A 26914-nucleotide genomic window follows, 5' to 3' on the forward strand; every position below is an offset into this window, starting at 1 on the left:
CATAAATTAGTAATCCATGACCAATTCTATTTGATCCATGACATGTACAATATGACATGTCACTAGTGAAGTATGACTATGACAAGTTCTATTTGATTTGTGACATATTTATATTAATCGATGACTTATGCAAAATGACACGTGACCTATGACTTATTTGCATTTATCTATAACCAATGCAAAATGAAAATGTGACTTGAGACTTTTCATCACAAATTGTGGATTGTGACCCATGACTTGGAAACATGGTAGGTGGCCAACACCACTGCCCCCATTTGCAAAACCACCAACAAAATCATTGAATAAGTAGCCCCCTTCAAAAGCAAAAACACCACCACAAGCATTATAGCTATCAAATTATTAAATCCAGAGTCATCACCTCCTTCACAAATTATTGAATTTGTTGGTAATAACTTACCAAATCCAAGTTGCGATTCCAAATTTAATCACAATCACACATTTTTTAGATCACATGTTAATTATTAATCAAAAATTAACCAATTAGTTGGTCACAACAACTAAATAATTGGTCGCAAACACTCTTCAACCCACACTTCCACACCATCGCAGTCACAACCGCCAAAACATCACCACCATCTCACCCACCACCACAACCACACACCACCACCACCTCACCAGATCCCATCTACTATATGAAGTCTGTGGCTCTATCCAAAACCAAATTCCTTTGATTTGTAACTGTAACAACATCATCGCACACATCTAAAACTAGATCCAATCGACTGTAGCGCACAGAGTGCGTCACAGCGATGTGTTCCAACGACGTTCCCTCTTCTTCTGACAGAGTAGCGACGTCACAGTGCCACCATGAGACATATTCTAGCAATTTAATCTCTTCTTCCAGTAGCTTTTTCGATCCTCGGCTAAGGGTGCATGGCTCTCCTGGGCAGAGATCATGCAATGATGTCGATCTCACAGTCAACGCCGCTCTCTTGCAATGATGTCGATCCTCTCCCCTTGACGTCGATCCTCTTCCAATGTTGTTGTTTCGCGCAGGTTAGTCGCTAACAATTAAAAAGGGATCAGACGATTGTGTAAGGGACAAACCTCTTGAGACAAAGTCCCAAAAAGGGGGCGTTTTTTATTGGCGATGGATGACTTTACAATCGAAAAGTAAAAACAGAATGCCTCCAAGGGGCGCAAGCACACGAGTTACTGTGAAAGAAGTGTTTAAATCTAAACTAAAAAATTTAAAGTTACATGTTCTCTGTTCGAGAGTTTTTGATTCGGGCTCTTTGCTCTATGTCTTTTCTTCCTTTTATACTCCCTAGATGATCTCTTTGTGATCAATCGCCTAAAAATTGCTTGATTGTTCTATAACTGCCCACTTTCCTCGTAATGACCAACTTGTCATGGAACTGCCTTTTCTAACTGCTGCCATTACTCTTTGTCATACAACCGTCTTCAATTGAATTCTTTGAATCGTGGAACGTGATAAGGCTGCTTAATAACTGCTTTGATAACTGCGCTTCTTAATAACCATAACACTTCATATTTGCTAAGACCTTGGGCGACTCGAAGGTTTGGGCGAAAATAGAGTAACAGCTCTGGGCGACTGTATGGCATTCCATTCGCTCAGATCCTGGACGACTTGCAAGCTTGGGCGATGGTGTTACCGAGTTCATGGGCCTCCCTATTTGGGCCTTCATCCTGAATTGTCTGATTGGGTTTCGTTATTTGGGCTATCTGATTTGGGGATCCTCCAATTAGACTTCATTCCTTGGACCGTTCGATTTGGGCTGAATTTTTATGTGTCAACAATTACCCCCCAATATGGTAGAATTAATACCAATTATTAAATTTTGCCATATTCACTTTTGTGTTTCCAGCAACATTCGAAATTCCCAAAAATTTCAATCATTGTTTTCTTCCATAGCTTGAAAAGGTGCGACGTTTTGCAAACCCTTATAACCCCCAAATACGCCATTTCACTGCACCATTAAATCACGCCTCACTTTTTTCGCGCTTTTCTCTCACAATTTTACTGTTCATCTCTTTGCTTCCCTGCTACGTAACTCTGAAAAACTCCATTTCATCCCTAATGGCTACTTCATAATCTCAATCTGGCGACTTCTTTAGTTTTGAAGACTTTCAGAAACTCCTTAATCATCCATACATAACTCCGAACTTTCTCGCACCTGCCAATGTCGAACTCAATGAGTTCTACCTAGGTCCTTTCTTCAACAATGTAGAGGCAGTCGAACAAGCGGCGGTGGGCCAGCTGTTTCCTTGTACTCATGGCCCTCCATTTTTAAACTCTCTGCCGCAGGAGCCACTTCGCGAAAGAGGTATTCGCACTTGGCCTAAATCTGATATAGTTTTCCGTAGGTGGTATGCTCGCCTTGTGGACCATGGTCCTACTAAGGCACTTTTTGATAATGCTAGGATTTCTGATTTGTTAGAAATCTCTCTTCAACCCCCTACTTTTGATTCAGCACTTTTTTCGATCGCTTTAAGTTTTTGGTCTTCTGAGTATAATACCTTTGTTTTCCCTCTTGGCCCCATGTTCATTACTTTAAGGGATGTTGGGGCCCTAGTGAATCTGCCACCTTTGGGCGATACCATTTTTCCTGGTATCTTGGTTTCTAGTGGCGCCCCAAAGTTTGGTAAAAACCTCACCGAGTCTTATTCAAGCCTGCAAACCCTTCATAACCATTCGAGCGCTGAGTCTTCCCATACTGAGCGAGTGGCCTTTCTTCTGGTTTGGCTTTGTAAATATGTTTTGTGTATGCCAAGCATAAAGCCCTCCCTGAGCTCTTTACCCATAGCACACGAATTGGCGCGTGGTAGGCCTCTGAATTTATGTTCTTTCTTTTTGACTGCTCTCTATAGAGGCGTGGCTTCTCTTCAATCTCAATTGAAGAATGGTGCATCTCCCACTGGCAGTGGACCTCTTTGGTTCACTCAAATGTGGTTGAGATCCTATTTTCCATCGTTTGGTGCTCCATCATTTTCTCGTCCTTCTGCTAGCTGCTATGGGCTAGCCATTGAGCCCCTGGCTCCTGTAAATATGTCTAGAAGGGACATTTTTTCATTCTTTTATTCTTTGGATTCAATCCCTTCCTTCTTTCCTTTTCCTCCCTTTTTGACTCCAGACTATGTGCATCCTCCCTCCACTATAGACAGCGCGAACACCTCTCTGCTCATTTGGATCCAATTTTTAACTGGGAGGGAGTTATTTCATGATATTTTGACTGGGACCAATGCCAAGGCTGAGGTAGAAATATATGCTCCCCAATTTTTTGCTCGCCAACTTGGTTTCGGCCAAACCTGGCCTGTTTCTCCTTGCTATTCAAGGAACTTGATAGATCGCTTCCATATCATTAATAAGGCGGAGGCAGAGGTTATAAATGCTCGCAATCTTCTTTTGATGAGCCATTTTTCATTAGCCCCCTTCAATTCTAGCCATGCCATGCCATCCCCTTTTTGAACAACTCTGGCCGTCAGTGAAGCGCAGATTGTTTGCGACTGATGCCGATCGTGCCTTTCATTCACTGGACCCGCCAAGCATTTCTTCCCCTCCTCCTGTTTTAGTCATCCCTTTGTCCATCCGGAGTCCTCCTCCTCGTCGCGCTAAACAGTCTGCTCGTCCATCTTCTTCTCTCCCTACCAAGCCTACTGCAGCCAAAAGTACCCCGAGCCGCAAACGGCCAGCCTCAGCATCTCCCATTCTGGAGAATGATGTTGATGATGATGATGATACCCCTCTTATCATCAGGAGGAAGGTAATTAAATTGGTTTACTCACAAGCATACTTTTCCATACTTGAAACTTTTCTGTGTGCTAATGGTTTATTTGGACTTCTCAGAAAAGTTCAGCCTCTTCTTTGAAGGCCTTGGTGTCGGCAGCTACTGCTCCATCATCCTCCGCTGAGGCTGCTTCATCCAAATCAACTGATGAAGGGACTATGCTTAAAGAGACATCTTCAGTCCCAGAATCCTCATCACAACTAATGGATGAGCCACCTTCTTCCCAGGGCGTCGACCCCCCAAATATCGAAACAGAAGGTAATTCAGTTTTTTGATACTTTATCTTTGCTTGTACTATTGGTTTCTGATTTGTTGCTTTTGAGTTCTGCAGATGCTCCTATGAGTCTGCCCGTTGTGGTAACATCTTCTCGCTCAGACAAGGGGAAGTCCTCACGAATGCTAGAGCCACAAGTGGCAGACTTGGCTGGGGATATGCCATCTTTCAAGATTATTGATGAGGTAATCTTTGCTTCACTTTTATTTCCATCTTGTTCGTTGTAGTGAGAATCTTCAATATTGGCAATTTTCTTTGCAGGATGCTGATAAGATTGTGCGTTCCATCAAATACTTGTTCGCTTCCTGGGGGCAAGTCAAGACATCTCGCCCTCCTCCAACTGGTCGTCCTGCTACTTCTTTAGAGGAAGATATGAAGTTCCTCAAGCGGTTGATATTTGAGTACGTGTCCTTCATGGATATGGACATTGGTAAGGCTAGTGCTGCCAGACATAAGGATAAGCTTAAGCATTTGAATGCGAAGTTGGAGCAAGCACTGACACTTCCGTCGCTCAATCTTTCTGCTGATTTTAAAGCGACGTTGAAAGTTATCCATTCCAAGGTCCTCTCCTTGCTGGCCAAGAATGTTGAACTGAAGGCCAAAAGTACTCAATACCTTCACGCCGTATCTGAAAAAGAGTCTTTACTTTAGGAGATCAACAAAACTGAGGACGAGTTGAAAGAAATCTCTTCCGAAGTCATGATTGAAAACTCTTTGATGGCTAGTTTGGCTGCTCATATGAAGGAACTTCAAGCCAAAATGGACGACTGTAAGGCGAGAATAGCTGATAAAAAGTGTAACGCCTCCCAAGAGATTGAGCGAACTAAGTCTTTGGTCGAGCAGTACAAGAAGTTGGAAGTTGATGATGATGTTGTGGCCGAATTGAACATCACTTCCTCTCGGCAGAACGAGGACTGGGGAAAACTTAGGGAAAGAATTCGTTCGGTATGGAGCGGATTGTAATTAAGACATATAATGTCTTAACTTTTTCTTTTTGTAATTTCGCATTTGACTTTCCCTTTGTAACCTTGTACATCATTAATGAACATCTATGTTAACTTCTTGTGCATTTATTTGACGTTTGTCTTTTAATCGCCAATCCTTCAAGCATTTAACTACTTTGTACTAAAAATCTTGCACATTTTTTCTTGATATTTTCACCTCTTTTCCCAAGACGTTGGGCTACTTAATTCCATTTACTAGGCAGAATGGGCTGCTCATATTCTGTCTCTTCATCTCCACCCCCCTATAAATACACGTATGCTTCGCACTTTCCATCTTCCATCTTCATTTTCATTCTCTTCTTCGAAACCAATTTGCTGCCATTGTTTGGCATTCTGACATTCAATCCAAAACCTTCGTCTTCTATAAAAATGGATTGTTTGGTCCGTCCATTTTACTACTTTTCTTGATGTCACCTTTAGTATGGGAGATATAGGAAATATTTTTTGGCCAACAACGAAGTTTTTCCCATCAAAGTTTTTCCCATCGTCTCTTTATTCTTTATAAGGGGTTCGATGATGGAAGGCAATTTTTGGGATGCTTGCGGGCCACCTTGCTTGCTGAGAGTGCTTCTCAGCCTCTTTGCCCGCCATTGCAGCGATGCATTTAGGAAGGCGGTGCGAGGCCAGTCCACCCTCTAACTCGGCGATCGACCAAGAGATTAGCTTACTTTAATTGTAGCTTGTAGAGTATCTATTAATTGTATCTTGCAACTTTGTAATGAACGTTTGATAATAAAGGAATTTATTTGAACATATTTCGCTCTGACCTTTTTATCCTCAATCGTTCAACATGTTTTAATTACGCTTTTATCTGTTCACTTTCCCATAAAGAAGGAACATATTTTTTCAAATATTTGCTGTTGATGAATCTCACGTGCTTGGTGCCATCTAAATCTCCCAAATGATATGCTCCATTGGACAACACATTGTTTACTTTGTATGGTCCTTCCCAATTGGATGACCACTTCCCGTACTTTGGATCCTTGCTATCTAAAGGGAGTATCGTCTTCCAAACTAATTCGCCCAGGCTGAACGACTTGGCTATGACTTTTTTATTATAAAACTTAGCCATTCTTTGTTTTTGAACTTGCAATCTATCTAGGACGTCCAATTTTAATTCGTCCAACCCCAATAAATTTTGAACTAGTGATTCGGTATACTCATCATCATTTAACTTATGTTGCAAGCACACTCTAATCGATTGCACGTTGATTTCCATAGGCAAAATGGCCTCCTGTCCATAAGTAAGTTGGAAAGGAGTAATTTTGGTACTTGATCGAGGTGATGTTCTATAAGCCCATAATGCCTTATCCAGACATTCGTGCCAATTTCTGACATTTTCATCTATCATCTTTCTGATGATATTTTTTAGAATCTTATTAGAAGATTCTGCTTATCCGTTGGATTGAGCGTAATATGGTGTGGAGTTTACTAATTTAACCCCAAATTCGCTCAAAAATTTGTTCACTTGATCCCCATTGAGAGATATTCCGTGATCTATCATCAACGTGTGTGGAATTTCAAACCTATAAATGATGTGATCACGGATAAATTCTGTGACATTCTTTTGGGTAATCTCTTTCAAAGGTACCGCCTCTACCCACTTGGTGAAATAGTCGGTTGCAACTATGACAAAAGTATGTTGTTTGGACGATGGGGGATAAATCTTCCCTATCAGGTCTATTGCCCAACCCTTGAACGGCCAAGGTTTAATAATAGGTGTCATCTCTCGTGCTGGCGTACTTTGTATTGGACCATGCTTTTGGCATGCTAAACAACTCTTTGCATATTGAACACATAATTCTCCCATCTTTGGCCAAAAATATCCACTCCTAATAATTAACCATCTCATCCTTTGGTCAGCTTGATGAGCTTAACATATCCCTTCGTGCACCTCAGCCATGATCGTCCTGGCTTCTTGCAAACTTACACACTTTAGCAATACACCATCAGAGCGTTTTTTAAACAACTCTTCATCTATTAGTGTATAGTTCAGCAAACACAGCTTCATTTTCCTACTAATCTCTCTATTAGGTTCTTTAAGGAACCTTTTAATCTCTGTTCTCCAATCCATTACATCTCCATCTTGTATGCGGTGAAGTTCAATCCTTCTCGCCCTTCTTTGGGTCACGGGCAATATGGTTCCATACTCACAAGTAGACTTCCAATTCAAAACCTTTGAGTACCCTGAGGCTATTTGGACCAACTCATTTGCCACGTCGTTATATATCCTATTAACATATTGAAGTTCTACTTGGTCGAATTCTTCTAACAATTCTTGGGCGATCTTATATTGACTTATAATGTAATCACTTTGGCATTTAAAATCACCAATCAATTGGTGAATTACCAATTGGGAATCGCCCCTAACGATCACATTTTTACTCCCATATCTATCATTAGTTCTAGGCCTACGATTAAGGCTTCATATTCGGCTTGATTGTTGGTGCACATCCTGTCTAAAATGAACGCGAACTTGTAGCAAATCCCAAAAGGATTAATCAATGCTACTCCTACTCCTGCACCTTTAGAGGTTTTTGACCCATCGAAATACAACACCCAAGGTTTTAGCTCAAACGAATTGATTTCTAATTCAATTTCTTCAGGCATGTCAAGGCATGGATGATCGGCTAGAAAGTTAGCCAAAGCCTGATTTTTGACTGCCTTTTGAGGTATATATTGTATCTCGAATTCTGATAAAGTTAATGTCCAAACACCTACCCTTTGGTGTAAAATAGAGCGAGAGAACATATACTTAACTAAATTTACTTTAGAAATTAAATAAACGATTATGGGCCGTAAATAAGCCTTTAATTTTGTACATGTGAAATACAATGCAAGACATAATTTTTCGATAGCAGAGTAATTACATTCACATTTTGTTAACCGCCTACTTAAGTAGTAAATTGCCCTTTCTTCACCAAATTGGTCTTCCTGCGCGACCATTCCAGCTATTGATTCTTTTTCAGCCGATACGTACACTTTCATTGGCCGTCCTTGGATTGGTGACACCAACACTAGTGGACTTGATAAATATGTCTTCAGGCTTTCAAAAGTCTTTTGATGTTCTTCTTTCCAGACGAATTCGTCCTAATTTTTTAGCTTTAAGAGCAGCGAAAATACTTTAATTCGCCCTGCACAGTTAGAAATAAAGCGTCTTAAAAAGTTTACTTGGCCTAGAAACCTTTACAATTCTTTTTTGTTGCTAGGTGGTTTGGCCTCTAAAATGGCCTTCGCTTTATTTTTATCAAGTTCAATCCCTCTTTTGCGTACCAAGAAACCACCAAGAAAGTTTCTTGCATTAACACCAAATGCACATTTCAAAGGATTCAACTTTAGCTTATATTGCTTCATTCGCTCAAATGAACATCTTAACTGTTCGAAATGGTCCTCTTCTTTAATGGATTTGACCACTATATCATCTACATACACTTCAACAAACTTGCTTATCATATCATGAAATATTAAATTCATTGCTCTTTGATAAGTTGTTCCTGCATTTTTTAGACCGAAAGGCATGACCACCCATTCAAAACATCCTAGAGACCCAGGGCATCTAAAGGCAGTTTTGTATATGTCTTCTTCGGCTATAAAAATTTGATTGTATCCTGAATACCCATCTATGAAAGAATACATGACGTGTACGGCAGTTGAGTCTACTAAAGAATCCACCGTGGGCATTGGATACTCATCTTTGAGTGTAGCTATATTTAAATTCCTAAAGTCAATGCACACCCTTAGTTTATCATTCTTTTTTAGTACTGGCACGATATTGGACAGCCATTCGACATACCTGGCTGTTCTAATAAAGCCTGCTTTCAATAATCGCTCTATCTCTTTTTTAATCTCGGGGAGTACATTAGGAGCAAAACGTCTTAGAGGCTGCCTATGAGGTTTAAAATTAGGCTTAGTTGGTAACCTATGTTCCACCAAGTCTCTATCTAAACCAGGCATTTGTTCATATTCCCAAGCAAAACAATCTTTATACTTCTTTAGCAAAGTGATTAATTTATCACTAACCTCTTGATCAAGCATCTGGCCGATGAATGTTGGACGATATTCTCCTTCATTGCCAATATTTACTTTGAACAAAAGGTCTTGTACTTGAGCGTATCCAGGTTTGATGATCAGCATCACTTCGTCGTCCAGTTCCTTTGTAAGTACTTCTTTTTCTAAACAGTCCACCTTGTTGACTTCTCAGCCAATGCTTTGTTCTAACTCGAATACTGCCCATTTGTCTTTCAGCGCTCTTAGGGCTGCCTCTTCTTTCATTTTGTCCTTGTATTCTTTATTGAAAGCCATTAATCTGACTTTAAAGGCCTAAATATCGGCTATTTGCTTTTGTAGCTTAGAATCCATTCAAGACTCCTTGATTATTCTTTTGCTAATTACTGGCTCTTCTAAGACCAATATATTTGGTCTCATTTGGCTGAACATTTCAGTGAGTGTGTCCACTGAAAATAGCTCTTCACTTTGTGCAACGATCTGAGTTTCTTCCCCATCTTGGACTACCCTGACAAGTCCATAGTTTCCTTCGTACATGAACCTTTCTACTGAGTTTGCTTCTGCGACAAAAGGCTTATGATCGGCCTGCACCACCTCTGCTTCACCCTTGTTGTTCCAAAAGACCAGGCATTGATGGAGTGATGAGAGTATGCAGCGACTTCCGTGTATCCAATCTCTTCCTAGTAACACATTGTAACTAGTAGGACCATCTATTACAAAGAAGACTGTGGTCCTAGTAGTTGTCCCTATAGTTATGTCCAATGGCATAACTCCCTTAGCTGAAGTTGCTCCTCCATTGAAACTCGTAAGGATGACTTCTGTTGGAATCATGTCACCCTCTGTCTTTGCAAATTTCCTCATCATCCTAGATGGAATGGTGTTTATAGCTGCTCCATTGTCGACAAGCACTTTTGCCACAGGGATGTCGTTAACTAGAGCTTTAACGTACAATGGCCTCAAGTGTTTAGTCAATTTCATGGCTGGCCGTTTAAAAATAACCTTTTCCGCAGCTTCTATTTCTACTTCCTGCTTGTTTTCTGTCGAATTATCCCTCTGTGATAAGTCGACGTGCAGCATATTGCGCTGAGCCTCTATCTCCTGAATTTCCTCTTTACTGTTTTCTAATGCTTCCTCATCAGTTACCCAACCTGTGGGAGGGGGCATTATTCTTGGAGGTGATCCATACTTTTCAGAGTGAGGCACTCTCTTCTTCCTTTTGGGCGTCCCATACAGTACGTAAAAATCGAAAGAACACCTAGATGGTTCTCCCAACAAGTCTATTTCGCGAACTCCCTCTCGATGTAGTTGTTTCAACAGAGTATTGTGCGATACTCCTCTACTTCTTCTTTTTACTTCTAGGTCAATTTCTTCTTTGATGTCTGTCATCCTATCGTCTTCTTCATCATTGTAGGCCTCTCTAGAAGTCTGACCTTCTTCACATTCCAACACGCAAACCTCTCCTTCGTTGTCCTCCCTTTCTTCTTCTTTTTTTTCTTTATTCTTGAATTCATTGGCCAGTAAATAATTATTAGCCACGACAGGAGGTAACGTACCGAACTGGATAGTAATGGGCTGATCTGGATCTTCTCCATCCCTTCTGTCTCGCTCAAACTTTGATCTCCCACAAGAAGTTTCTGTTAGCTCTTTCATTGATTCATCTGTACCGATTTCTTTACTATCTTTGAGAACATTTTGATTGGTTACCTTAAGTAGTTTAGGCGCTTTAGGAATGTGACATTCCCTGTTGCTGCCTCATCATTCGTCCATAGTTTCGTTGGAAACGCCTTTGTTAGGTTCTAGTCATCTCATCGAAGGGTATTGCCCTTCCTGCATTATACTGGAACGAATGCCATACGTTTGGCCGATGGGGTTGCGGCCTAAAGGTTCTCCCATTATCTACTGGCTTGAACTACCTCTCACAAGGCGGTCCTCTATAGAATGATGTACCTCGCCCTCTACCAGGCTGAGTGTTTGGGAAGAAAGTAGGGCGATGGGGATGCTGCCATATCCCTGGTTTCTCCGTGTTTCCACTCACTTCTCTTTTACATCTTGCACACAGGACGTCTTCGTCCTTTTTTGGCTCCTTCCCCTTGATTCGTTCAAAGACACTGGGATGTGGTCCAGGGTCCTCTTCTCCATCATCTATGACCAACTTGAATTTTGGCAACTTGTTTTTGAAACCAGACGTTACCATGTTCACTCCAAGTGGCTGTGGAAAAGGATTTTCATCCACTGCCATCTTCTTCTTATCGTCGAACATAATTCATCCTGATTCAATGGCATCCTGCAATACATGACGAAAAACCAAGCAATTGTTAGTCAAATGTGACCATGCATTATGCCACTTACAATATTTTTTACCCTTAATTTGTTCAGGGTTTGGCAATTTATGCTTATCGCTCAACTTTATCTGTTTATCCGTATATAATTTATCAGATATAAAGTCAGCCTTGGTTACATCGAACGAGAACGTTCTAGCCTTTATGTTTCCATCTTTCATGGGCTCATTCTTGCCCGATGGTCTAGGCTGACCAATTCGGCCAAACACATTTTCGGCTTGATCGTATGACTCGTTGTTGATGGTATGAACGTCAAAATTTGGGTCTTTGTAATAAGTCCCTTTACTAGAATTTTCCATCTGCTCTTCTTCTCTTATCAGTTGTCCATACCTAATCACATTCGCACTCAACTGAAAAATGTTAGGAAATTCCTTGTCTTGGAATTTCTTTTTTAAATCAAAGCTCAAGCAACCCTGAGCGATTTTGACAAATTCTTTTTCGGGCAGAGGTACAAAACACTTACTTCTTGCTGTTTTGAACCTTTGGAGAAAACTTTCTGCCCATTCGTTTGGCATTTGACGTAGATTCGCAAATCAACCAAAGTAACTTCAAACTCAGTTTTATAAAACTGAGCGTGGAATAATTGTTCCAATTGTTGCCATGTTTGAACAGAGTTCGCTGACAAGTTGATGAACCAGGAGAAAGCTACTCCTGTTAATGAACTAGGGAAGAGCCTCATTTTATGGTAATCAGTTACATCACCACTTTGCAATGTGAATCGCCATATGTGTTCTAAAGTAGACACCTCCCCTAAACCGGTAAACAGTGAGAATTCTGGCACTTTATACCCTCTAGGCCATGGATATACTTGGTCTACCCAATCAGGATATGGCTTTGTGTAAGTCGGCCTAATGACAGGATGCACCCCAAAAGCCATCTTATCCTGTACGATTTCCGTAATCTGATTCCTCAACATGACGTTGGGGTCATATGGAATTCCTACAGGTTGGTTAACCGGTTGATTTGCATGAGGCCTGATGTTTGATCCTTGATTAGCAACAAAGTTACCATGATTTGGACCATTACCATTAGCCTGAACATCTATTCCCTCATTAACACGTGGGTTATTCTGTCCATTGTTTAGGACATTATCTCTTACATTTGGATTACCCCCAAGTTAGGCGTACCACTACTATTGTTCTGATTTAGCACTGCACCACCCCCTTGGTTTGAAGTAGAGGGACCAGAAAGTGGTTCTATCCCTTGATTCGGATTTAGGACTGAGGGATTATGTCTCACAATTGTCCTAGTTTGAAAGTGGTTTGCAAGAGGCAGAACCGATTGACATATTTGGCCTACTAACTTATTCATTATTTCGTTCAAAGTGTTTAGTTGTTTGGCCATGTTGTCATAATGTGTATTCCCATTTTGGGTAAATCTTTCCATATTATGAATATTTCGAAGATTTACCAGTTCAACGACATCTTGTGTGAGTTCTCCAAGTAGTGCACGCATAGTTCGAGGACTCAACTCTGTCATTGGTTCGTAACGACTGTTACTGCTCTGATTCTGTCCATCTGTTCGTGGAGAGGCATGCTGCTCCTCATATCGCTCGATCACAGGCTGGACTCCTCCCTGACTTGCTGCTTCCTTATTGGATCTCTGAGACATATTGTTTCACCTTTTGTATTTTCAACACCAAACACCATTGTCCTACTAGGTGTGTCAAGTTGTTTAGCGCGGGTTAGTCGCTAACAATTAAAAAGGGATCAGACGATTATGTAAGGGACAAACCTCTTGAAACAAAGTCCCAAAAATGGGCTTTTTTATTGGCGATAACTTTACAATTGGAAAGTAAAAACAGAATGCCTCCAAGGGGCGCAAGCACACGAGTTACTGTGAAAGAAGTGTTTAAATCTAAACTAAGAAATTTAAAGTTACATGTTCTTTGTTCGAGAGTTTTTGATTCAGGCTCTTTGCTCTATGTCTTTTCTTCCTTTTATACTCCTTGGATGATCTCTTTGTGATCAACCGCCTAAAAACTACTTGATCGTTCTATAACTGCCCACTTTCCTCGTAATGGCCAACTTGTCATGGAACTGCCTTTTCTAACTGCTGTCATTACTCTTTGCCGTTCAACCGTCTTCAATTGAATTCCTTGAATCGTGGAACGTGATAGGGCTGTTTAATAACTGCTTTGATAACTGCGTTTCTTGATAACCATAACATTTCATGTTTGCTAAGACCTTGGGCGACTCGAAGGCTTGGGCGAGAATAGAGTAGCAGCTCTGGGTGACTGCATGGCATTCCATTCGCTCAAATCCTGGGCGACTTGCAAGCTTGGGCGATGGTGTTACCGCGTTCATGGGCCTCCCTATTTGGGCCTTCATCCTGAATTGTCTGATTGGGTTTCGTTCTTTGGGCTATCTGATTTGGGGATCCTCCAATTGGGCTTCATTCCTTGGACCGTTCGATTTGAGTTGAATTTTTATGTGTCAACAGTTGTCAATCTCACATTGACACCAGAGTAAAGAGAGTGTATGGATAGAAAGATGGAAAAGGGAGAGAGATTCGAAAATGAACTATTGTTTGACACTGAAATTGGGTTGGGGTAGATGGGGTGGGTGGCATGGGGTGGGTATATATATTAATTTAATTTTATAATAATATTGTTAACATTTAATAATTTAATTAATACCTGATTTTTTTATTAAATAAGCCTCCCACCTGATTTTTGAATTGAAAAACTTAAATGCCTATTTATATGTAATTTCCTCTTATTATAATGTTGTTATAATCATAGTAATTAAAATCGGTCCGCCCTAGTCGGCTCAAAACCCGCCAAATTGGACATAGAACCAGGCCAATATGCACATTTTGATCGAAAAGCATATGAACCGATCAAAAACCAATAAAACCAATCAAACACAATCTGAACCTACCGGTTTTAATAAAATTCGAAGATCAGCATGGCCCAATCAGGCCCATACTGCAACACTATGTAGTATATACTGTATACAAAAGTATGCAAGTGTTTTGAATTCGAACCTGTACAAACTTTATAATTGATCCTCTTACTAGCCACTATACCATTTTACTTTTATTTATTTTTAAGATCAGAGAAAGTATATATAAGCTTAACAGTTCTATTTTTATCAACTATTTTTTAGGTATTTATAATTTTTAGTTATTTTTTAAAAAATTTCGTAATTGATAAAATTTGCGTAATTTAAGAGTAATAATAACATATAATAAGTATACAACATTTTTATAAGTATACGTTGGAAAGCTCATTATATAAGGAGGAAGGCAGAAAATCATGTTCATTTACCAATTGCAGCACAAAACATGGTCAAACCAAAAATTGAGGGAAAATAAGTTAAGTCATAATGCATACAAATGCATCGAACATAGTATCTCCAAATCAATAAAAGGCATTAACAATAAAGAAATTTTTGAGGTTGAAGTGTTTAATAATTTGATATCGAAAACTTTTAATAGTTTATTTATTTATCTGACTTTATTTATTTGATATTTTTAAATAATTCACTTTCCTCAAACCTTTAGACATTGACTATCATTATTCAGAGATCTTGTCCAAACCTTTAGACATCGACTAAGATAGCAGTCCCTACTTCCATTATCATCACGAGGAAACATAAATTAATGATGATTAGTAACCCCGGTTGCTAGTTTAGTACAATCAACAAATATTTGGACAGTAAGCCCGTGTTTGGTAAAAACTAAAATCAGATTTTAATAAAATGTATGATTGAAATGTTATAGAATTCATAAAATATATAGTTAAAATTAATTTTTGACTTTGATAAAAATTTAGATTATAATTTCTATGAAAGGCTTAGCGCTTGTTTGGTTGCGATTTTAAATCAATTTTTTTATCGTTATTTTACTATTTTATCAGTCATTTTTAAATTCTTCTCTCAAAAATAAGATCCATTTTATCTTTAACGATCAAAAAATCAATTCTCAAAATCTCTACCAAACAAGCACTTAATTTTCGATTTTCCACCTCATTCAAGCCAGCAAGCATATTACTTTGTTCTGGGACACAAGATCCAAAGTCAATAATAAATTAATCCAGTTTGCTTAAAGAATTAACATTAAAGTGTCCATCTCAGAAAAAGTCGGTCAACTTTGGTGCCGTCTGATGTTTTGCAACTTCAAGGAAGTTTCATATATGTTCAGACATATATATCATATTTCTACATTGACATTCAAGGAAGTTTAATATAATATTTGGTTCATGAATCTGTAGGGAAAACGTAAGCGATATACAGAGCGAATTTTCAATTTTCCTGGTCTTCGTACAATTGAAATACAAAACAAAGTGGAGAATGAAGAAATTTATTGCCAGTCCATTTGTTATCGTTATCATTCTGGGTATTCTGCTACTACCAGATGCATCATTTGGGGAGCCAAGAGCTCAGAAAGTTGAGTTAATGTGCGGGATCCAAACTCCGAGCAACCCCACCATTTCCGTCGGAAACTTTGTTGTCACGATGGAAAACATAAGCGTGCAAATGCGACTTTCAGGCTTTGGCGTAGCAGTAACAGGCTCCGGACCTAATATTAATTATGGACTAGCACAGTGCTATGGTGATCTTTCTTTACTCGATTGTTTCTTATGCTACGCTGAAGCGCGTTCGATTCTTCCTCGGTGCGATCCTGTCAATAGCGGAAGGGTTTTCCTCGATGGCTGTTTTATGCGAGCTGAGAATTACAGTTTCTATCAAGAGTATAGTGGACCATATGACAGGGCCGTCTGTGGGAATAGAACTCAAAAGAATTCTGCATTTCAGGTATCAGCAAGAAAGGCTGTGGCACAAGCAGTTTCAGCAGCACCAAACAACAATGGCTATGCACGGGTTCAAGTGCCCGTGTCTGGGACGAAAAATGAATCGGCTTATGTTCTTGCTAATTGCTGGAGGACACTTGGTGCTAGCTCTTGCAGAGCTTGTTTACAGAATGCATCTGCCTCTATATTGGGATGCTTGCCATGGTCCGAGGGTCGGGCGCTGAATACAGGGTGCTTTGTTAGGTACTCCGACATCAACTTTCTTAATCCTATGCCGGGAAATGGAATTTCAAGAGGTAGAAAGAGCTTAACAGTCTTCTCCCTAGCATTTCTGTTGTAAAATTTGTATCAATCTATTCAAATTTTCGACTAACTTTGGCAGGGACAATAACAGTAGTTGTAGCTGTAGCTGTTAGTTCAGTAGGTGTTTTGGTTATTGGAGCAGTCATTGGAGTTTATATATGGAAGCACAGAACAATGCAGAAGAAGAGAAAAGGTATACTGCATTTAGCCTTAATAGCATGACATGTCAACTGTAAATAGCATTTATTCTACCATAAGCATTTAGAAATTAAACTACTCTATGTGAGAATTCTCAACAAGACGGCACTAAAATCATCTTAGCTTTGCATCACTACACACCTTTCCATTCTAACTGCTTTTGAATAATCTTCAAAAACATCGAGCATTCAATGGAAAGCTGGTTCTTAATGTTTTAATAACAAGGTAGAATATGGTCTCATCTTTATGCTGAAGTCTCCATCTTCCCAGCTTCGAGTAATGCAGGAAAACTGGCAAAAACCCTTCACCATAGCAGCTTGAACTTTAAATATTCCACACTTGAGAAAGCAACTAGTTCTTTTGATGAAGCCAACAAGCTTGGGCAAGGTGGATTTGGTGCAGTGTATAAGGTCATTACTCCACAGATATGGGAAACTAAATTCACTATTAGATTGATGTATAATTTGAAATTTATTGTTATTGCAGGGAGTTTTGCTAGATGGAAGAGAAATTGCTGTGAAGAGGCTTTACTTCAACAACAAACATAGAGCAGCCGACTTCTACAACGAAGTCAACATGATTAGCAGTGTCGAGCACAAAAACCTGGTCAGGTTGTTGGGATGCAGTTGCTCAGGACCCGAAAGTCTTCTTGTATATGAATTTTTACCAAACAAGAGTCTTGATTCCTTTATCTTCGGTAACTACTAGATTTCTGATTTAGGCTATACCATTATTGTAGATTACACATTAGCATCTTAGTTTGTGTTTGGTTTAAGTGGTTAAATTGAGATGATGCTGCTGTTTTAATTTGACAGATCCAAGCAAAGGAAAATCATTAAATTGGGAGAAGAGATTTGAGATAATTATAGGGATTACAGAAGGGTTGGTCTACCTTCACGAAAACTCGAAAATCAGAATCATTCACAGAGATATCAAAGCAAGTAATATACTCTTGGACTCTAGACTCCGTGCTAAAATTGCTGATTTTGGGCTGGCGAGATCTTTTCAAGAAGATAAAAGTCATATCAGCACTGCCATTGCAGGAACATTGTGAGTGTTGTTGTCCTTTTATCCTAAACCCGAATAAGAAATTGAATTCCTAACTCCTAAATTATGTTGAATTTGCAAAAATACAGAGGATATATGGCTCCAGAATACTTAGCCCATGGCCAGTTAACAGAAAAGGCAGATGTATATAGTTTTGGTGTACTTCTTCTTGAAATTGTTACAGCTAGACAGAACAGCAATAGCAAAGCCTTCGAAAACTCAGACAGCTTAGCAACTCTTGTAAGTTGTGTATATTAAACCCTTTGCTGTCATATGTATTCGTATTTTAACCATGGCATCATTCGTATCAAACAGGTATGGAAGCATTTCCAGCAAAGAACAGTAGACGAGCTGTTTGATCCGAACATAATGCTGCATAATTATCATAACGTCGACGTTAAGAATGAGATTCTAAGGGTTGTTCATGTCGGGCTCCTGTGCACTCAAGAGATCCCGCCCCTACGGCCATCCATGTCTAGAGCACTACAGATGCTGGTAAAGAAAGAAGAGCACCTCCCTGCACCGACCAATCCCCCTTTCATGAATGAGAAGACTATGGAACTTAACAATGCACCAGAAAACCCGTCTTCGCATTCGATTGCAAGCATTTCTCAGAGCATTTTCTATCCCAGATGACTTCTGAAATTTTAGCTGGAATTCTTTGGGCACATATGAGAAAAGGAGTAGTTGAACTTTCGTTTAATAGTCCACTATTTTTGTTAATACTAGTCATTATCTTATTCGGCATTTTCTTGAAGCACTAGTCTCTGAGATACAATAATTATAAGTTCAAGTTTTCCCGCTCATAGAGCAACTAATGTTAATCTAAAAACTAGGCCTTGTTCCTAATAGATTTAGATGCACAAAAAAAGATTAGGTAGCCAGGAATGTAATCCAGATCTCGGGGTATGTAAAAGAAAAGTAAAGAAATATGTCTAGCAACTATCACTGCATGATTTCTATCAAATATTCAAATACCAAATATACAAACTTCAAAAGCAGTTTACATTAACTTGTGCAATTTCTATAATATTCATTCAGATGGAAGTTTCCTTTTTCTCTATTTCCCCAAGTATCAGTCATTTTCGTAATTTTGCAGATATTTACTCTCTACTAGCACAATAATCACAGCGTGAATAGACAGATACTGATATACAGAGGAGCTTTGGATTTTCCATATTGCAGTTGTGCTTCACTGAAAATTGCTTTAAGCTCCCTCAGACAGAAATCTTTATCACATTCTAAACAAAATGTACTCAACATATCAATGTCATGCAGCATAACTGAAACTTAGTATTGATTTATCTCAAGAAATTACCTGGATCAGATAAAATTATATTTGTAACAGGACAGATGCCAATCAGACTTATTACCTAAACAACTATGCAAGAGATGCTTGTATATCCCTTCAGAAGTAGCAAGCCAGAGCATGTAAATCAACCCGCTTGAAAGGAAGCAGTCTGAAGAAACAACTGATCTTATCGTGAAGCTACTAAATTGCCCATCAATCCTCCGCTAAACTCATAATGTTTGGCAGTGGAAAATCCTGCTTCTAAAGCTATCTTTTCCAACTCATCTCCTGCATTTCAACACGTACGCGTCATGCCACATAAAATAGTCCCCGGCACCCCAAAAAAAAAAAAAAAAAAAAAGGGAGAGAATCAAGAAAATGTCAGATGCCCTTTATTAACTTGCAACTTATCATAAATGCAGTTATTTACAAAGTAATATAATGAAAATATCATCCAAATGATGGTAGCTTGATTACTCTTGGGCATTTCCCAAAACTTCTCTTATGCCTTTTGTTAGAACATTCTTTTTATTTCTATTACCCATTAAAGCGAAAGACATATTCTTATGGATGAGCAGGGAAAACTGGCCAAAGTCTACACAATGGATGCTGTTCATTTCAATTTTTTTTTTGGTATTCTGACTTCTGTCGATGCTATGGAGGCTTTTACAAGAGCAGCTGCTGTTTTCCCTGTGAATACCACTTATTATGGTGCTTATGATTGGTCGCATACAATTGGTTTATGTACTAATGTAGACCTTTATACGGGATCTATTAACCAAGTTTTGTGAGGGAATAGTCCAATTATTTTACCTTGAATCGTCAAAAATATGCAGAATTTTTTTTACTTCTCGTGGAGGTATTCCATGTCTTCAAAAAGTGACAGAAATTGCAAAGTCACACGTGTATTATTTAGCATGGAAAGTAATGTATTTAATATATAAGCACAGGTCTTCAGGACTGTTTACAATCCACAATTATGTTCGACTAAGAGAATGTTCAGCTAAAAATTTACTTATAAGTAAATGACTTTTAAAATAAATAGTTTCTTATTGGTGAAAGTTAAAAATAAGTAGGTTACTTATTTTGACAACAAAGTAAAGTTTAAAAGGAAAAAAAATAAAAAATAGCAGTATGTTATGCAGACATATTTGGAAATAACAAGTTACTTTTTTCACATTTTTTAAGCTTAGACAAAAACTTAATTAACCCATAAACTTTCGGCTGTATAAATCTGATGGAGAAAGGACAGACCTGTCAGATATTTCTTGATTGAATTCTTCAAGTATTCATACTCACTACCAAGGCCATACCCACTTGCAACAGGAACTATCACATTATCAATCACCCAATCCTGGAAAAAAGGATTAAAATGATGATTATAGGAATCTCCCGTTGTAAGAAAATCGGGGCAAGAATTGAACACATAACATCAGCAAAATCAAACTGCAATTTCGAGTAAAGATAACGAGTATATATGCACTGATTGAGTACATATAGAAGTATGGACTACATTTATTCGTCTTTCGATCAAAGAATCCCTGCACATGCTCATTTTAATAATGACTATTCTCATGCCTCAAAGGACTAATCATGCACATGCTCATTTTAATAATGAAAAAATGGAAAAAAATGCAATTAGTGAAATTCCTATAGTCAACAAATACCTGAAATGAAATGGCAATTGGATGAGTGCTTTTGTTAAAATCGAGAACAGATACTTTTGAACCTTTCTTTAGAACTCTGCACATCTCCTCGATCGCTTTCGGCCTATCTACCACATTTCTTAACCCATAGCCAATTGTAATGCCGTCAAAATAAGAGTCAGAAAATGGTAAGTCAACTGCATTTCCTTCAACCCACCTAAAATACATCGCATAGTGTTAATATCACATACTAACTGGCTAATGATAAGGTTATGTTACAGCATTTTCTCTGTAGGCTTCAATAATAGGATAAAGTTTCAAAGGAAAGCTCAGTGATTCACTTGTGCGTGAAGTCTCACATTGATAGCCAGTTATGCAATAAATCAACGGATAAACATAGGAACTCACTTAATATTCTTGTAGCAGGGCTTAAATCGCATTCGCTGGCGAGATGCAGCAATTTGTAATTGCTCCTTCGAGAAATCAAGAGCTGTCACCTGTGAAGTTGTCAATTCCGAGAAATGAAAATAAAGAAAATAAGAAAGAAACAAAAATGGAACTAAAACTTAGCGGAAATCATCACTAAATTCGAAATTTGTAATTCAGCAGGGAAGCCACTTGATGAGAGATGGCTATTGGATGATGATCAATACGCTTTAGCTAATATCACAATAAATATGAGCATCTTCATTAGAAACAACAGAAATCTTTGAGAACCAATGTCCTATGGTACAAGTGAAATATTGTAACAAATGTAAAATATTCAGATTGGAGAAAATTTGAAGTCGAGGAACACTTAATGCAACAAAAGGCAAAATCGATATATTTCTGCACTGGGTTGCATCACAATTGATATTTTGAATAGATCAAACTGTCCCAAAATATGTTGAAAAACTAATATTTGTTGGTAGGTGATGGAGAAATCTTAGACGAATTGAGATGTAGAGAACTAAAGCATGAATATGAAGGACCCTCAACTCAACACATTGCAACATTTTTACAATTTAATATTATGCAGAGGCATTCCCAGCTTGAACTTTTTTGGTGTAGTGACTTCGACATACTAGCACTTTAGAATCATTCAAACAAGTTCCAAAGTTTTAAGAAAACCACATACCGGGGTGAAAAACAGATTTGGTTGGTTCATGTGGATCGTCCCAAGTAACAAATTCTTAGAACTTAAGCAAACATTAAAAAAGGGGAAAAAATCTTTAAAAGAATAATGCTAACTACTGCAGATAGGGAAGACAAAGAAAGCAAACCTGGCCATTGGGTCCAACTTTCTCGGACAAGAGAAAAGCCAAATCCCCACTTCCACAACATAAATCCAACACATTATCTCCTTCTTTTGCCCTGTTTTACAAAAATAAAGATTCAATCTTTTTTCTTAAATTAAATACAGCCCTATGAGCACTTCAACAACATCCATCCAAATGTTAAATGTTCTCAAAAGAAAAGCCACAATAAGGAATCCAGATCTGAGATCACCAATCTCTTAATCCAAACTCAATAAAAATTAATTCAATCTTTAACCATAAAAGACATTAATATGTGTTTGTAAAACACAAGCACTACGACGGTATAATCAATGAGATTTTACCTTCTTCTTTTTTCTTAATAGCATCAGTATTATCCCACTCCAATCTAAAGTTAACAAAAAATAAAAAAGAATGGAGTAAAGAACAGAGTTAATACCCACTCCATGAAACCGCCATTCTTTTCCATATTCTATGGTTTCCCAAGCTAAACAAATCATTCAACTACAAATGGGAAACAAAAACATAATAAATTAAACTGGAAAACAATTTGTATAATTGAACAGAAAATTGGAAGATCGAACTAGAGAACGAGTTATAAATTAAGAACATTTAGAAAGAGTCGAACTAGAGAAAGAGTTATCAATTAAGAACATTTAGAAAGAGGTAAGGGGCTCACATTATCATAGACAGGAGCGATACGGTTAAAAAGCGCCTGGCGTTCAGCAGCTGCTGAGCATTGAATCGGCCGGTGTTTGAACCGGAAGACCAGTCGACGATGCTGGCTGGTAATGGAGGGAAGACAGTGAGAAAGTGTAGCCATAGGCAGTTGCTAACTATTTCTCTCCATCTCAAAATCATTGGCCCTTGACATTACCAATTGAGGACACAAATTTTCAATATTTGTTACATGGTCAAGAAAATCAAAATTATTTTTTGGGAAATTGGACCAAATGGCTGCATTTGGTAATAATATGGAAATGGCTATTGACCGAAAAGAGAATAACGATAGGATAATTACATTCATACCGCATTTGTTATTAATTATTTCTTGCACCACATATTTATTGAATTCAAAATTTCTAATATTTTTTATTATACAACTTATGTTTTCAACTTTTTTTCATCACGCTATTATCATCAAACTTCTATTAATTAACATGTCCCGTCTTTGACGGTGATTTTCGTTAAAAAAAATCCGTTTAAAATATATAAAAGAACTTATTTGTTCATCATATTTTTAAATAAATAAAAATTATAATAAATACTGTAGTTGAGAAATCATTTTTATTTCATTTTAAAGTACGTAAACAAAAAATTTGGACCAATTCATTATCAACAAATAAATATTTTCAAATAATTGGAAGGTTGAAGGCAAAAACTCGACCAAAAAAGAAGTTAACAAACTTTTAGTGTCGGAAGTCCAAAACTTCTCCCAAGTTTATAACTTTCGTCAACACTTTGTAACGTCATGCCCACCTTCATACTTCATAACAAAACTATTTTCTAAGTTTTTTGAACCATAAATAGTAGAGAATGTTACTTGAACCATTTAAAGTTGTGTTGAAATGTTGCAAGTCAAATATGTCCTAAAACACTACTTAAACTACTTATTGTCGTGATGAGTATGTTTTACTTAGAGTTTTACATAATTTTAACTTGATTATTTTTTAGATCTCATGAGAATAGAATGTTTTTATGTGTTTGTTAGTATTATTTCGAAGATTAAGAGAGACCATGTAAAAAAGAATACTAAAGTGGACAAAAAAGTCAAGATCTATGAATTTGAAGCAACAAGTCAGCTCTCATGCGCTACAATTCACAAAAAAAATGCAATTTTTGGACAAAAAGGCAACTTAAGTGCTGCACTCGTGCGCCCAAGCACTACCTTGGTCATCATCACGGCGCCTAGGCGCTACTTCCTAGAGCTTAATCATTGTGGTGCCAAATTTAGGGTTGCGTCGTTTTGACCCGTAAAAAGTCCAGAGAAACCCTAAATTGAATAAAAAATGTGAGGAGAAGTACAAATACAAGAGGAGAGGACATCAAAGGGGGATTTCACACATTGAGAGGCAAACAAATACAACTTAAAATTGAGAAAGCAAGATCAAATGGGAGAAAAATACATAATCATCAAAATCAAATAGCAAATGCTAGGTGTTAAAGACTTTCGAGGTTGAAGAAGATTTTTTGTGCAAGATCCAATTCTTTCCATGATCAAAATTTCAAAATCCGGTTATGAATTCTATACCTTTTATTTTTCTTCCATTATCATGAGTAGCTAAATTTATTATTATGGCGAACAATGTAACCTTTTGAGAACCTTTAATTCTTTCAGTCAAGATTCAAGTTTATTTATTCATATGTGTTGATTTTAATATGTTTTTAATGCTTTGAATTCTATGGCCAATTATTTAATGATTTCATGAACAATAATTATTTAGAGATACGAAATATTTGTTTAGACCACATATTAAAATTCGATAAATTAATATAACATGTAGAGATACATATATTAATTATTGCGGTCATATATGAATTCTTAGAACCAATCCTTCGTTTAACTAAGTTTGATTCACATGAAAATATGGAATTGAAGTAGTTAAATAGGGTTAATGAGAACTCGAGAGAAGTAAATTAAATACAATAGTAGAATTCAATCAAACGCTACCTTAGATTTTATAAATCTTGATTTAAGACTTAAAGATGATCAATAGGGAAAATTGTTCCATTCTAATATCCGTTTATTATTTAAATTATCAATCAATCTTTATGTGCATCCACGCATTGTTAAGTAGTTGGATTAAAAATCACAACTGATCACTATTATTGTTTATTTTCATCAAATAAAAATTGAAAATAATAAATTGAATATTAAAATATAGTTTTCGTGGAAACGATAACCCGGACTCATTGATCTATTATATTACTTGTAGCGATCCGTACACTTATGGAATGTAAAATTGACAACGTGACGCTCCGAGTTAAATCATTCTAAATCTGAAATGCAAATCATAGTGTTGTTCTTCAAAGTTCAAAGTACACTTAGTGCATAAAATAATTACAATGACTACCTTATTCTATAACTAGTGATGTTCCGTGTCGAAAACATTACCAAACTCATTTGAGTAAAACAATTTAAAAAAAAAAAAAATCTTTTTTGAAAGATAGTTCTTAGTTCTCACCTTTGTGTCAAATTATGTAATTTAAGTAAATTTACTTATTTTTACTTTTGATCAATAAAACAAATAATGTCATAGAAAACTTACTCATTTACTTGTAAATTAACTTTTTGTCTACGAGCATTTTAGATAACATTGAATTTTCTTACTTCTAGGAAAAAAAAAAACCAAAAAAAAACAACAACAACAAAAAAAAAAAAACAAAACAAAACAAAACATTGCAATAAAAAATAACCTATTTATTTATTACTTTGATTAATGAAAATATGATTATTTTTAAAATTTACTTATAAAATAAAAGTTAATTATATAATATATTTCTTACATTTGTATCAAAAAATAAATAACTTACTTATTTTTAACTTTAATCAATAAAAATATATCTATTTTAAACTTTAAACTTATAAATAACTTCTAATAAACTTACAAGAGAGGAGAGCACATTTGTCTCAGTTTAACAGGTTTGTTACAAGAAAATTTATTCATAAATAAATGGCAATATTAAAATAAATAACTTTGCTGGTTAAACTTTAAAAGATCTTACTTCTACTTTTTCTAATTTCTACCGAGAAAAATTAACCTGAAGAGAAGTTACCAATTAAATTGAGGGTATTCAGGCCTTTCTATATCAAGATTACATTCCGTTAGTTAATAACGTTTCCATTATTTATTTATCAAAATAAACTTATAGACCGTTTATAAACCATTTCCAAGCATGCTCTTAAAGATCAAAAAAAACTTATATAAAAAAATTGACGACTGTTTGGTATTGATTATGAGAATCAATTTTTTGACCGTTAGAAAAAAAAAGTGGATCCTATCTATGAATGAAAATGTCAAAAATGACAGTTGACTATATTAAGTAACGATCAAAAAATTAATTTTTTGACTTGAAAAATCAGAAACAGTCAGTTCGCACAGTTACAATTTAATAATTTCCACTTGTGTGCAGCCTGTCTTGGGTATTTTGTTAAGGGTAATTACCCATTTGGTCCGAAACCCTTTGGTGAAAGTAGTAATTTTGTTTCCAATCTTTTTTTCATTGCTTACCATCCTCAACTTTTTTTTTCTAAATTACAAGATTTGGTGGTGGTGTAGAGAGATGACAATGTGGCGAGATCACAATTTCCATCACCCACCTTGTTGGAGCTTTTGAAAGGTACTATGAGGCGGGATCAAGAATAAATCTATCAATATTTACCATTCACATTCATGTCCAACGGAAATGATCGCCAATCTATATGTTAATGAAATCAATATCACATGGTCCAATATGGGAGGGACATCACCACCACAGAGAGTGGAGATCAATCATATCGCTTCCCGGGACATAATCCAGTGGTGCAAAGAACAGGAGTGAGGTTATCTCACGTCTTGCTGACAGCCGCAGTGTAGGGGTTCGATTCCTGAGACATGGAACTGGACTTCTTGTAGGCGCAGTGTACAGACAGCTCTTATTTCTTGGCCTGTTGGGACACATCCCGCGATTTATCCCCCTCTCAAAACTCTAGGGGCGAGGCGGTGAGAGCCCTCAAGGTTGGGGTTCAACTTTCTTCATTTTTTTCCAATCATCTCCATTCAAGATGAATATTATTATTTATTTTTAAATTGAAAATAAATAAATAAATAAATAAATATATATATATATATATATATANCAAGCGGGTTTGAGAAATTTAAGACAGAACAGTTCAGGAAGGGAGGTGGAGGCAATGAATATTGACATATTGTTATTCCTAAACCTGCATGCAACTTTTCATTAAATAGTAAAATTTGAAGTCACTAAAACTATTTATTTTATAAATAAAAAGCTTAGTTTTTTTAGCGATTAGAGCATTTTAGT

At 37.2% G+C, this 26914-nt stretch overlaps 2 protein-coding genes across 4 annotated transcripts; one reads left to right on the plus strand and one right to left on the minus strand.

Moving 5' to 3' along the window:
• Window positions 1-15556: 15556 nt before the first annotated feature.
• On the plus strand, window positions 15557-18459 carry LOC111403387 (cysteine-rich receptor-like protein kinase 2). Of its 2 annotated transcripts, none has more exons than XM_023031880.1 (7): window positions 15557-16444; window positions 16543-16644; window positions 16920-17059; window positions 17136-17346; window positions 17465-17699; window positions 17786-17936; window positions 18012-18459. In XM_023031880.1, the coding sequence occupies exons 1-7, from the start codon at window positions 15688-15690 to the stop codon at window positions 18330-18332; spliced, it is 1917 nt and encodes a 638-aa protein (XP_022887648.1). In that variant the 5' UTR covers window positions 15557-15687; the 3' UTR covers window positions 18333-18459. The 2 variants fall into 2 exon arrangements, with proteins under 2 accessions (XP_022887648.1, XP_022887647.1); XM_023031879.1 differs by having other exon boundaries at window positions 15558-16444; window positions 16531-16644.
• A 439-nt stretch (window positions 18460-18898) lies between these two features.
• On the minus strand, window positions 18899-22821 carry LOC111403390 (2-phytyl-1,4-beta-naphthoquinone methyltransferase, chloroplastic). Of its 2 annotated transcripts, XM_023031882.1 has the most exons (7): window positions 22569-22817; window positions 22329-22393; window positions 21896-21986; window positions 21042-21130; window positions 20655-20850; window positions 20242-20341; window positions 18899-19275 (listed from the first exon to the last, which is right to left on the minus strand). In XM_023031882.1, the coding sequence occupies exons 1-7, from the start codon at window positions 22710-22712 to the stop codon at window positions 19175-19177; spliced, it is 786 nt and encodes a 261-aa protein (XP_022887650.1). In that variant the 5' UTR covers window positions 22713-22817; the 3' UTR covers window positions 18899-19174. The 2 variants fall into 2 exon arrangements, with proteins under 2 accessions (XP_022887650.1, XP_022887651.1); XM_023031883.1 differs by lacking the exon at window positions 22329-22393 and having other exon boundaries at window positions 22569-22821.
• Between the last annotated feature and the right edge of the window lie 4093 nt (window positions 22822-26914).

This window comes from Olea europaea, chromosome 11, assembly GCF_002742605.1.
Source record: "Olea europaea var. sylvestris chromosome 11, O_europaea_v1, whole genome shotgun sequence".
NCBI lineage: Eukaryota > Viridiplantae > Streptophyta > Magnoliopsida > Lamiales > Oleaceae > Olea > Olea europaea.

What these genes read in the sequence shown, in the direction of transcription:
- LOC111403387 (XM_023031879.1), top strand. Translation starts at nt 15,688, where the DNA reads ATGAAGAAATTTATTGCCAGTCCATTTGTTATCGTTATCATTCTGGGT. An exon ending in TCTTGATTCCTTTATCTTCG is followed by an intron (nt 17,347 to 17,464) that starts GTAACTACTAGA and finishes TTAATTTGACAG; the next exon opens with ATCCAAGCAAAGGAAAATCA. An exon ending in ACTGCCATTGCAGGAACATT is followed by an intron (nt 17,700 to 17,785) that starts GTGAGTGTTGTT and finishes GCAAAAATACAG; the next exon opens with AGGATATATGGCTCCAGAAT.
- LOC111403390 (XM_023031882.1), bottom strand. Translation starts at nt 22,712, where the DNA reads ATGGCTACACTTTCTCACTGTCTTCCCTCCATTACCAGCCAGCATCGT. An exon ending in CCCTGCTACAAGAATATTAA is followed by an intron (nt 20,851 to 21,041) that starts GTGAGTTCCTAT and finishes GATGTATTTTAG; the next exon opens with GTGGGTTGAAGGAAATGCAG. An exon ending in CAATTGCCATTTCATTTCAG is followed by an intron (nt 20,342 to 20,654) that starts GTATTTGTTGAC and finishes CCTTTTTTCCAG; the next exon opens with GATTGGGTGATTGATAATGT.